Raw genomic sequence first — 13,321 nt, forward strand, 5'->3', positions numbered from 1 at the left:
GCATGTGAATCTGCTAAAATCAACAAAATAGAAATCAAACAGTGGATTACACAACCAAATCATATAAACTCTCTTCTGAACTAAAATATTATTTGAATTGTACAGGTAGAATGAGAGGTCACATCAAACGTGTAACTAACTGTACATCATCCTAGTGCAGTTGTAGCACTCCTATACTTTGATATAAGAAATGCCAACCTTTCAAAAAAAAAAAAAAAATGTGGTTTCACAAATTGAAGTTGTGATGCAATGTTGTGCAGTCATAGGATATATTTTTCTGTTTATTGTTTCTCATACTGTATAATCGATTCTAATAATGTATAAGAGGTGTTGTTTTTGTTTTCTCACAGACAAATTATTTGCTTTCCATAATACGTTAGCCTACTTCTGAAGTTGTGTGGCTTCACTAGGTAGGTAGTTTAACAAAATCTGGACTAAATAATTGTCAGAATTATGGTCACAGTGGATTTGGGTAGTGGCAACCTTCAGTACTGGAAATAATCTTGCCACTTTTAATTTGCCAGATAATGTACAAACCACTTTTGAGCCTATGTATAAACTATTTGGTATTTTGCCGGGTTAATTTGCTAGTCGGAACAAGGAAACTCGAAAATGTCGGACTTGTTAAATGGATGCAGTTATACACGTGCCGCGTTCAACCAGTCAGCAAGTCGGACAWTTCTGAGTTTTCTAATTCCGACTAGTTCGTGAACGCGGCATTTTCTTCACACGTCATCACTAAAACACACACTAATGTAATCAAACAGAGACTTGGATTGGGTAGAGGTCCGAGCACCAAGCGAATTAATTATTTGACATGAGTTTTCAAACTATCGTCCCAGATAGGAACAGCGAAAATGCGAATGGAATCAGAATAAGTAGCTAGCTAGCTATTTATGCTACACGCATAGGATTTGCTCTCGTAAGTTGTCTTCAATATTAGCAAGCCAGGAACAAAGCCAGTTAGCTATCTGCTACACTAGCTAACGTTAGTAAATGTTGTTTGTCTCTTACTGTACTAGAATACAGTGACAGCTAGCCTGCCAGTATTTACACTATCCTACATAAGATTTCATGCTAGCAATTCAAAAGGGAGAACAATAGAGTACCTAGAAGTGTACGTTAGTTAGTCACTAAAGCAATTAGCTAGCTTATTTAGCTAGTACTGAAACAGTGTTTTATAGCTAGTGGCGCTGGTGTTGAAAAACTTGAAATGATGTATACAAGTAACGTTAACTAGCTAAACTTTGGTGACCCCCGTGATTGTCACCTTTCTAACAGCCCTCTATCAGATCGCTAACTGCTGTATGTCTGTTTCATTTCCAGGACGAACGGCCTTCAGTTCTGTATGGAACTGCAGAATGTGCCTTACACACACCAGTCACCATGAGGTTACCAAAGTTGGCCAGTGTTTTTGTCTTCTTTGGCTGCCTGGCAGCTTACCTGATGTTTGTTAAGCGCCACTATGATGGTGTAAGGCCAGCCATCTCCAAAATACCACCTCACTTCCCACACAGATTGGGCTTGTCGGGCAGTCCCAACAGACCGACCACCTCAGAAGTGGTCAGCGGACGTTTCCAGTATGGCGTTATGTTTGATGCTGGGAGCACAGGGACAAGGATCCATGTCTTCAAGTTTCAACTGGAGGACAACGGTACAGTACATGTGTGCATAGTTGAAAACAAATATATTACACTGGGAGAGGTAGAAAAGACCGTATGAATGTAGATATGTTACCTCCATACCTCTGAACCCAAAATTAAAATGTCTCTATTCCATCCATTAATGGACTTGTTTTGGTGAATAGTATTATGAATAGCATCTGCAAATGAAGTTGACCAAAATGGATCAATTAAATGTAGCTCTCTGCATTGCTTTTAGAATTTGTAATCTATGTGTGGCAGCAAAAGTATTAATTACAGATTTGAATCCATGTGAGATATGTAAGGCTTTCAGGCTTAATTTGTATTATGTGCCTCATATTAGGCTTACGCTGCCCCATACCAGGAATCCCCCCAAAAAGTTACTGTAAAGCATCGCCAAATGGCCTAGTTATCGCATTTATTTCAACATTAAGCTAAATAATTTAAGTGCTGTTTTGGCTTTATTGTTAAACCAATGATTGTCATATTCTAATGGCTACCAAGCACCTGCTATTTATGTTGAAATAGCCCTCATTGTTTTTCACAAACACACAACATGTCAAGTAGAGGTTCACAGAAGCATGTAGAAATTCTGACAAGATAGAACAAGTCAATTGTTATGGCAGTGTTATATAGGCTACTTTATTATATCACTCTGCTTGCCATGGGTTTTCTGCTTTGGTGGTAACTATTAGCATTACTCAAATCTACATTAGCACCCTACAATTCTATTTCAATTGTGAATGAAATGTCAACTGTATTTCACTGCAACGGGCTTCATKCAATTTGTTCTGTCTTTTTCTACAGAGGCTCCTAAATTGGCACATGAAACATTCAGAGCAATAAAACCAGGTCTATCYGCATATGCTGATGACCCAGAAAAGGTTACCGACTTCATATATCTATTTGAAAAGAACAGTCAAGATACTCCTAAATGTAGACCATCTCTTATTGCACTGACATTATCTTTAGAAATCAAATCTCTTGGTTCCACTGTGGTTTGTTTCTTAGTGTAAAGAAGGGATCCTGGAGCTGTTGGCTGTGGCCCAAGGCAGCATTCCCTCCTCTGTATGGAGCAGCACTCCTCTGGTCCTCAAGGCCACTGCAGGCCTCCGTCTTTTGCCTGGGGAGAAGGCCACACACCTACTGGACAGGGTGAGCCTTTCACCACTGGCCAATGTCTGTGGACTCACTGCGTAGATAGATTGCCATACCACAAACGCTGCACAGTTCCCACTCTCTCACCTTGTGGAGTTAGCATTTCCGTTAGCTGTTTTGTTACATTTCACCCCGATTTCGGATTTTACATTGGAAAAAGACAAGAGTTGTGCTGGGAAAAGCATGTAGGTTGGCAGCGGTCGAATAATGAGTTGCCCACTTACAAATGAGCTAGGCTATGTAATTGCATAACTTGTCTAAATTTACCCCATACTGTTGGTGGTCCTCCTGGTACAGTAATACAATCAGCTGAAAGCACTTAATGACATGAATGAGTTGCATAAGTGACCTCTTGTGCGCTTGTTTGATCACCTGTCAGTGTTCCGGGTCCTCCACGCCTTTCACAGATCCTCCTCTCCACCTCTTTGTTTTCTCTCTCTCCATTTAATAGCCTATGACAGGTTCACCTAAGGACTACACACCCTAAACCTGTTTAGTTTGTAGTTGAACTGTTACGTGGCCAAGTGTTACCACACCCAACCCCTTTTTACAACGAAGAGAGGTGTGAATTGAATGCACGTCATCCTTGTCCTAAAGATGCATAAATGTGCCATCTATACAGCTCGTGAATAGTAGTATTTATATATTGCAAAGTTGATTTCATGCAGGTATTACCTTAAAGAAAGAATCGTGTCATGTACATGAAGTATGTATGTGGAAAACAGCTTCCAAACATGGTTGAAGGAAGAACTGACGTTAAGCTTTCTATCTAGGTGAGGGAGGTGTTTGGGGAGTCTCCATTCCTGTCCAGAGGGGACAGTGTGTCCATAATGGATGGCACTGATGAAGGTATGTCTGGCCCTCACCCACCTGTAGTTTCACAAAACACGTCATTCCTGTGCWGGTGTTGCTAGTGTCGTACTGTGGGACTCACATTTCTGTATACAATAAAACAWTTTTTTTTATAGGTGCAAGATTCCCCCTTAATCCAATTAGAATTCAATGTTTTTACACTGCACCCATTTGGGTCTTAGTGAAGCAATTTTTCCATGGCCTTGTTTATTTTTTATCCTGTGACTTTTTGATGTAGATGATTTTTTTCTCATTTGATAGTTCTTCTAATTCATAACAATTTCTAGATGTTCTTTCTTCTAGCGTGATGAATTGGCATTAATAGAGGTAACAGAGGTTATCACAGGACTGGATCCTTGGGATCACTGATTAGACTGTTTCTGCACAGTGTTGCATTGACTCAGAGAGCTAGAGAGGTCACTCAGTTTTACCCTGCCCTGAATTACCCAATGCACACAGAGGCATTTAGCGGATTATGGAAAAAAGCGAATTAAATGTGTCAATCTCCGCTTTAACCTCCATGACTAATTACAGCAAAACTTTTGACAGGAGTGCAGAATTAATACAATTTGTAAATAATTGGGACTGGACTGGAGCCCTCTGTGTCCAGTGGAGTGGCCTAGATGGTAGAGGCCCTCTCTGGTCCATTACTGGCTTGTTTGAGCAACATCAAGCTGTTTGGTGACAGGCTATGTTTCTGTGGCTACTAGGTTCTGGTCCTTTGGCCTGGTATTGACCATTCAATTCTCTGCAATTACTGTGGGCATTGACGCTTTAATAGGATTGTTATATTGAAATAAGATATACATTTGTATTTTCTGTTGAAAGGCATGTTTGATATAGGCACAAAAGCAGTACATCAAATATTTTAAATCCAATCCTTTTAAAGTAGTTTATACAAGCAATTATGGGCATGTAGGATAATGTTCTGTTTAATCTCTGCAAACCGAATATCCTCCATTTGATTTCTGAGGCTGAAAATGTTGTCTTCTTCCCCAAGTCTATCAGCTTGTTACAGTGGAGGTGACCTGACCCTTGGAAAATACCTTTTATGATTACTGAATTAACTTTGAAGTTCACGTTTTTGTGCCTAATGGACAAATTCCTCTGGCGTCATTGCTGAGCCGTAACGCTAAACTCCCGCTCGATCCATAACCGGATTTCACCGCCTTATTATCAGTTCGATTTTTGCCACTCTTGCCCCAGACGCTAATCCAAGTGGAGATTACACATGCTTCTCTGAATCGAACAGACTTATAAAAGAATCTAAGTGGTATTTGAGGGAGGACGGAGGGATAAAGTGGACAAAGTGTATGGTAGCTAAGCGACAGTGTTTTGGTCATAATGACTACTAGCGCAGCAGTCTTTTTGAAGTTGTTTGTTTGTAAATGTCAATTGCTTCTCGACATCCTACTGTAAGAGTTTTATCCTAAAGCTCCTATGATATAGTTCTGAGTCCAAAAACTAGGAAAGGGTCATTACAGGATTGTTAAAGGCACTAATGCACGCAATGGAGTCCTACTCACTGAGTGCAAACATAATGTAATGCCATAATGTATATAGCATAATCTCATTTGACCTAAATAGTTGACCCCTAAGCACTGTTGCATGACTAACTTTAAAAGGTTAGAAATGTTCTATGTTGTTTTTTTTGTTTAAAGGATTTCAGTACAAACTATGTAACCATGTTATACATGTATTATGAAGGATTGAGTAAGAGGGATGAGGTAATCACCATCTCTTTTCTTTTACTCCCCCTCACAGGGATCTCTGCTTGGATCACTGTCAACTTCCTCACAGGTGAGATGCTTTCAAAMTTTGTTTACTGTCAGTTGCTAATGGCATAGATAGCATTGGTAAGGATCGATATAGAGTAAGCTCTGAGATTATAGGTGTACCAGATGTAAGAGAAAATATATTCCAGTGGGAATGTGACCATCTATACTAGGGATGTGCATCTTTCCCTTTCAAGACGATTTGATACGTATCTAGATACATGGGATACGATACTGGAGCGATATGTTTTAGTTTGGAACGATTCGGTGAACTAAAGGCCAAGACGTCCTGTACTGACCCTACCACCCTCACCCTCAGGGGCCCTGGCCCCAAGCTCAATGTTCAGAACAGGCTTAGTGCTGGTACATAAACAGAACACCAGCTAAATAGATTAATCTGGACAAGAAATGTTGATTACCTGTTATTGGATTAGCCTAGCGCTGCATCCCCAGTTCCTCCTTGGTGANAGGCACACCTGTTAATTGAAATGCATTCCAGGTGACTACCTCATGAAGCTGGTTGAGAGAATGCCAAGTGTGTCCAAAGCTGTCATCAAGGCAAACAGTGGCTATTTTAAGAATCTCAAATCTATTTTGATTAGTTTAACACTTTTTTGGTTACTACATGATTCCATATGTGTTATTTCATAGTTTTGATGTCTTCACTATTATTCTACAATGTAGAAAATAGTAAAAAATAAATAAAAAACGTGAATGAATGTGTTCTAAAACGTTTGACCGGTAGATGACATACATTATGGCATAAACAGTGTCATCTCATTTGACCTAAATAGTTAACCTTAAGCACTGTTCCATGATCAACTTTAATACGTGTTTAAATGATTTCAATACAAACTATGTATACATGTTATACATGTATTATGAAGGATTGATTTAAGGGGGATGAGGTAAATCCCCATCTCTTTTTCTCCTCAAAGGGATCTCCGCTTGGATCACTGTCAACTTCCTCATAGGTGAGATGATTTCAAACTTTGATAACTGTCAGTTACTAATGGCATAAGTAGCATTGGTAAGGATCGATATAGATTAAGCTCCAAGATTAGGAGTACTATATGTAAGAGAAAATATATTCCATTGGGGATGTGACCATCTCTACCCAAATATGGTCAATATCTGAGTCAAAGGGTCAGGCCTTAGTGTGGTGTGGTGAGGGGTCAGTGTTTACTTGGCGTGACGGATTGAACTAAAGGCATCCTGTACTGACCCTACCACCCTCACCCTCCGGGGCCCTGGCCCCAAACTCAATGTTCTGAACAGGCTTAATTCTGGTACATAAACAGAACACCAGCGATATAGATTAATATTCTGGACAAGACATTTTGATTACCTGTTATTGGATTAGCCTAGCGCTGCATCCCCAGTTCCTCTTTGGTGACCACACTAGTACTGCCCCCCCACCCCACCCCACCCCCTCTTTCGCCCTCTCTCGCTCTCTCTGCAGGGGGTCTCCACAGCTCTGACACACCCACTGTGGGGATGCTGGATTTGGGAGGGGGGTCCACCCAGATCACCTTCTCCCCTCAGGATGAGGTACAATAAGGCATCTCTGTTTGATAGCGGACGCTCATGCCCAAAGACTGTCTCTCTCTCTCTCACACACACACACACACACACACACACACACACACACACACACACACACACACACACACACACACAATGAAGCCAGATCTCTTCTCTAAAGCAACACAAACTACCGGGATGTCCTCTCATCTTAGGGCTTAATCAGCAAATGCCACGCTAATCCGAAAAGGCTGGTAAATAAACGTTGTTGGACATTAGGTTGGAGGGGGATTTCTTGTTCCTTAACTAGGTCAGGTCTTGTACACGAGGGATTGAGGACCAATTTACCATGTCATTACACTGCTTTTCAAAGAGTTTAAACTCTCCCGGCAAGCCGTTCACGCCGTAGGGGTGAAATTGGTTTTGCAGATTGCGGCAGTTTTTTTTTTCTTTCTTCTTATTGAGTAGATCCTTTTTGTCGGTTTGATGTCAAACAGCACAGTGTGATGTTTGTATAAGCTCTAGCTGGTCACCCAGGAATTGGGGTTCATATAAGAAAGCATGTACCATTCTGCCGTTTTTAAATCTAGAAATGTTTTGTTTGCAAATGTGTAAAGCCACACAATTGTATGTTTTGCATCTTTTCTTTCTCTCCAGAAAACCATCCAGACCTCACCCATCAACTACATTACATCATTTCAGATGTTCAACAGCACCCACACACTCTACTCACACAGGTACTATCATGCACTATGTTTAGACGGATAATTGGGCTCTTTGGAAAGCCCTCCTCCCTCTTTATGTTAAACCTACGGTGTGGTGCATCCAGCTGCAAAAGGCTATATTATTGCAACTGTCATATTTTTATTGAAATGATTCCTACCATTTTATTTTTTGTTTGCATGGAGTTTTAAGATGAAAGCTGTAGCACATGTATATGGCAGTATATATATATATATATATATATATATATATATATGCTCAAGTACACTCTTCCATTTTTGGCTTAATAATATCTTATACTAAGGCTAAGTGCTAAAGCAGCTTTGGTGGGACATTTACAGTGGGTATCATAAGTATTAACCCTCCTTGGATTTTTTTCATCTTTTTTTGTGTGTTTGGGATCATGGCTAGACAGCAATTTTTGCCATAGATTTTCAAACGGATTTAAGTCAAAACTGTAACTTGCCGTTATTGTTCTGCTAAAAGGTGAATTCCTCTCCCAGTGTCTGGTGTAAAGCAGGTTTTCTAGGACTTTGCCTGTGCTTAGCTCCATCCCGTTTCTTTTTATCCTGAACAACTCTTTGCCGATGTCAAGCATACCCATATCATRATGCAGCCACCACCATGCTTGAAAAGGAGACAGTTACTYAGTGACGTGTTGTTGGATTTGCCCCAGAAGGTTTTGCATTTTGGCCAGAACGTGTATGCCTCTGCTGTGTTTTTTTTTGCAGTATTACTTTAGTGCTTTGTTGCATACATATGCATGTTTTGGAATATTTGTATTCTTTTTACACTCATTTAAGTCATTATTATGGAGTCTCTACAAAGTTGATCCATCCTCAGTTTTCTCCCATCACAGCCATTGAACTCCGTAGCTGTTTTAAAATCACCAATGCCCTCATGGTGACATCCCTGAGCAGTGTCCTTTCTGTCCTGCAGTTYAGTTCAGAAGGACGACKGTGTCTTTGATGTCTGGTTGGTTTATTACAACATCCACAGCGTAATTAACTTGACCATGCTTAAAGAGATATTCGATGTCTGATGTGTTATTGTTACCCATCTACCAATCACTGCCCTTCTTTGAGGCTTTTGAACAGCTCCCTGGTCTTTGTAGTTCTGTACTTGAATTTCAATACTTGACCGAGGGTGTTATATGTATGGGAGACAAAGGAAGGGGTAGTCAAAGTTATGTCAACTCATATTATTTCACAGAGTGAGTCCATGTAACTTATGTGGGGTTTTCTTTACTATTTTTTTTATACCATATTTTACTCCTGAACTAATTTTGACTTGTCTTAACAAAGGGGTGAACTTACACAACGACTATTTTTATTAATTTGTAGATTTTTTTTCTTCTTACTTTGACATTAATAGAGTTGTGTAGATCAATGACAAAACAATCACAATTAAATCTATTTCAATCCCAACCACAAAATGTGAAAAACTCCAATGGGGTGAATACTTATGATACATACTGTAGTTTAGTATTTGGCACTGTGGGGGCCCTACCTGCTTTTCTGAAATGCAGCCTTTTCTGTGCTGTTGTTCAGAGAGTGAAACCGGTTTATTCTTCCAGTCCTCAGGTTAGTGTATGACCCTGCTACGTTTTTTGGCATGTTGCACAAACTGTATGACTACACACACTCTGACACACCTCTCTCACTCTCTTATTTCTGTGTATCAGCGACTGATTCTGCTTTCTTTTCTTCCACAGCTACCTTGGTCTAGGCTTGATGTCGGCAAGACTAGCTATCTTGGGAGGAATCGAGGGACAGCCTTGTATGTGGTTTTTCAATTTGCTTTCATCGTTGACTTTTAAAGACCCTCCCCGTCCTGATAAATAAGCCATTATCTAATCTTTTAATAACATGGACCAAGATTAATTCCTTGCATGCCAGCTGTTGCTGTGATTTAGTTGATGCCTGGCTTTAAGAACTGCCATCAGTCGAATGCCCCGGATGCAGTTCTCCATGGGGATTTTCATTTTATACACTTGCATTTTAATCAGATTTCTTTGATACATTTGTTKGTTGTATAATCTATTTATTCTCAATGTTCCCTCAATTTATTTTTGGTTATATGGTTGCTTTAGTGTGACGCCAGATGTCGGCCAATAGTCATAAAACCTGTTGGAGCACAGCAATTTCAGATGCTGTGTCCCCTTACAGCTTTATACTTATTGTGGAAATTGTTGGCCGAACGACAACCCCACTTTAGTTCGTTGTTTATTTTTTTGTAAAATGTAGCCTTCTCCAGCCAGAGCTTTCATATATATCCCGCCTGTGTACCAAAACATGAGTTATGCTGGTCAGGCCAAAATTCAATGTGCATTCTCTCTGTTCTATTTTCAACAGTAGAGGGCGCCAGCACCGAGCTAGTAAGCCCCTGCTTAGCCCCGGAATACTCTGGYCAATGGGAACATGCAGAAGTTCTGTATACTGTGAAGGGCCAGAAGGCAGGTACGGTAAAAAGAGATTAATAACTAACTTAGTAATATTAATTTTAACGCTAAGTACCAATTGTTACGTCAGTTAATGAACAATTAATTGCCTGTCAGATCGTGACTGATCTGACCAATTTTTGTGTATAAACAGTTTTGTTTCTGTTTCAGGAGAGCCCATTTATGAGTCATGCCTTAGGAAAGTGGAGAAGATGCTGTAYAGAAAGGTGACGAAGGCAGGGGAAGCCAAAGATATGGAATTCTATGCCTTTTCCTACTACTATGACAGAGCTGTGGATCTGGGTGCTATTGGTAGGAACCCTACCTGCCTTTTGCCACAAATGAATATGCTGCCCAGTTTTCTATAATGATATCTTAATTTAGTAACTGAATGTAGTTCTATTCTAATCACCCCACTAACTCAGATGAGAAAACWGGAGGGACTATAAAAGTCAGCGACTACATTGATGCTGCCAAGAGAGGTAAGACGGCGCCCTCATGCTGCAGTTTTGTGTACTGTATGTGGTTCACTGCCACCAAACTGAATTTTGAGTAGAACATGACTTATCCCTATTCATCAACGTTTGAGCATTCACACATTTTAATGAATAAGTCATCCCAAGTTCTATTGGAATGTATTGAATACTTGCAAGAACTCAGCATATAGTATGCTGATTTACAAGCATGTCTTGCTTTCTCGCAGTGTGCAACGGAATGCCGGTTACTTCAGGAGAGAATCCTTTCCTTTGTCTGGATCTGACCTACATCTCTGGGATGCTGCAAGAGCTTGGTTTTCCCAGAGATAAAGTATTTAAGGTAAGAATCAAATGCAAATAAAAGCCATTTATCATTAATTCGAAATCAACTGTGACGGTGTCGCACTGAGGCTGTGCATTTCCATGGGTCTGCATCGGACGGCCAAAGACAGAACTGTGTGTGTGTTTTCAGCTGGCGAGGAAGATTGACGAAGTGGAGACTAGCTGGGCTCTGGGGGCTACTTTCCACTACATCGAGTCCCTCCGCAGTCAGTGAGCTGCCAGTCTCTCCTCTCACTCGCCACTGCCATGACGTGCCAGTGATTCTGTGCTGCAAAGTATGCTCTGGGAAAATGCCCCCCGGTGATTGTACCTGTTCTTAAGTTTGATCAAAATGTGAGTTTATATTACCAGTCACCTTTGGATGTTTTACTTTTATCTTTTGGCAGGTGTGATTGTTTTGTACTTATAAAGGAATGTTAGTTGTATAGTAATCAAGCACATGGTACTGGTGTATTTTGAAGGAGCATGACCTATTACATATTTGGTATTTTTAAATATAAGGTTGCTAAAATGTAAATGTCTGTACAATTGTATACAGTTCAGAATCATGAACTAAAATATTGAAGGCATATGTATTTTGAATGATAAAACAAATTGAAACAATTTACAGATTCAACACTTTTTATTAGCAWATTCTGCTCAGACAAACCATCAAGCCATAGCCTATACCACTGACATTTTGTCACTATAAAACATAATTGATCTTCAACATGACACTGGGGAGCAGCATATCCCCAGTCTCATAGRAATGCATCACACCACTTGCTCAGGCACTGGGAGCAGGATGTAGCATTCCTGGTGTTGGCTCCGCTAGTGACCTTCAGCCACTCAGTGAACAGCTCCCCGTCGTTCCGCATAGCAGGAACTGACCCAGGACCACAAAGGCCTAAAAATAAGAGATGCAGGAGTTATCCTAAATGAGGAAATATGACTTTGTTGCAGTGGGCCTGCTCTGACTGCAGGTCAGCGATGTGGGGCTACTGTCCATGGTGGAAGATCAAAACAATCCTGGTCCTGGGCACCCACAGTGGTGCTCTTCTTTTGTTGTTCTTGCCCAGCACTAACACCTGATTAGCGAATTAGGGGCTTGATTAGTTGAATCAGGTGTGTTGGTGCTACAGGGATAGAACAAACATGTGCATGTAGGATCAGGATTGAGAGACCCAAAAATCCATAAACTGAAAACACTTGCCCTTTTACAATGGGGCCTAAAAGTCCCCATTTGCCAAGGCAAACTCAATGCAAACTTGGGAGAGCTGCCCATTTCTGAAAAAACKAAATGAAAATGTAATTTAATTAATTTGGCAAATGTAGCCATCTAGTCTTGAATGTATGGAATGTGAAGCGCTGGGTCATCCACAGTATGCTAGTAAAAAGGAACACATTTACTCACTTTGTCAACCTTGCTCCTCCAGGATCTTTCAGACTTCTCCAATTCCCGACAGTGAGTCAGTGCAGTTTATCACCCATCGGTTCAGCTACAAAGTCCCCTGAGAAGCGGTCAACATTTCTACAAGAGACACAGCTGTGCAATGATAACCTAGTTGTTTGACTACTAGTCTGTCTACCCTCACTCACCCTAATAACAGATCTATTTGTGTCTATGAGCCATAGGCCTAAATCTTGCACTTAAAATTCCAGTAGGTCTAAACATGTTGAAATAACTAGCAGAGATGTTCACAAGTCTTTGAGGTAGAGTCCAAGTCAAGTCTTTTAGGGCCAAGTCTAAGTCAAGTTTCAAGTCCCTTTTTGCAATGGCTTTCTGCCTGCTGTGGGTTAGGTCTATAAACCTTGTAAATTATTAGAAGAGACTCCCTTGTTCATTAGTCCATACTTGTAGGAAAGAAAGCACATCAGGCACTATTTATATCAAAATACATGTCCTTTTAAAATGTAGACAGTTTACATTAATAAAAGTAATTGTACCGGATATGAAAAAAAGCAAACATAACATTTTAAAGTGCATGGTATTTTGTGGCAGACCAGTCTATATTTCACTTCATTCTGTCGCACAAACAGAACATCTGTAGGTGAGGGAAGATAAATGACAAGTATGAATGTAAACCAAAATGACTGACAACTGTTCAATAACTGCACTACTAAAGTGTCCTATATATCAAACGTAATGACCTTTATCCCTAAAATATACTCCCTGACCTGGACCCTGAACAGAAATACAACTTCCTGTAACAAGTAGTGAATTACATCCTGCGCCCTAAGAGAGGTTATGTTTCAGAAAGATCAAGTTTGTCAGCGTTCTTGCACGGCGCCTGGCACAATGAGGGCGCATGATGAGGCCTCCATGACCAAACACTCCCTCCACTGGGGCACTGGTGGCAGGCACAGCCAACACTGTCATTGCTACCTGCTTGAGCCTTGGAAAGTCTT

General features: G+C 40.5%; 1 protein-coding gene across 2 annotated transcripts; it reads left to right on the top strand.

Annotated features, from left to right (window-relative positions):
- Nucleotides 1-755: 755 nt before the first annotated feature.
- On the top strand, nucleotides 756-11,536 carry LOC111978275 (ectonucleoside triphosphate diphosphohydrolase 6). 2 transcript variants are annotated; one of them, XM_024008247.2, is made up of 15 exons: nucleotides 831-922; nucleotides 1,327-1,391; nucleotides 1,518-1,654; nucleotides 2,451-2,527; nucleotides 2,655-2,798; nucleotides 3,575-3,650; nucleotides 5,418-5,453; nucleotides 6,891-6,979; nucleotides 7,610-7,689; nucleotides 9,390-9,454; nucleotides 10,030-10,134; nucleotides 10,287-10,427; nucleotides 10,541-10,597; nucleotides 10,819-10,931; nucleotides 11,064-11,536. In XM_024008247.2, exons 2-15 carry the CDS (start codon nucleotides 1,387-1,389, stop codon nucleotides 11,145-11,147), a joined length of 1,209 nt encoding a protein of 402 aa, XP_023864015.1. In that variant the 5' UTR covers nucleotides 831-922; nucleotides 1,327-1,386; the 3' UTR covers nucleotides 11,148-11,536. The 2 variants fall into 2 exon arrangements, with proteins under 2 accessions (XP_023864014.1, XP_023864015.1); XM_024008246.2 differs by having other exon boundaries at nucleotides 756-922; nucleotides 1,327-1,654.
- Nucleotides 11,537-13,321: the final 1,785 nt, after the last annotated feature.

Source organism: Salvelinus sp. IW2-2015, linkage group LG18, assembly GCF_002910315.2.
Source record: "Salvelinus sp. IW2-2015 linkage group LG18, ASM291031v2, whole genome shotgun sequence".
NCBI classification, from domain to species: Eukaryota; Metazoa; Chordata; class Actinopteri; order Salmoniformes; family Salmonidae; genus Salvelinus; species Salvelinus sp. IW2-2015.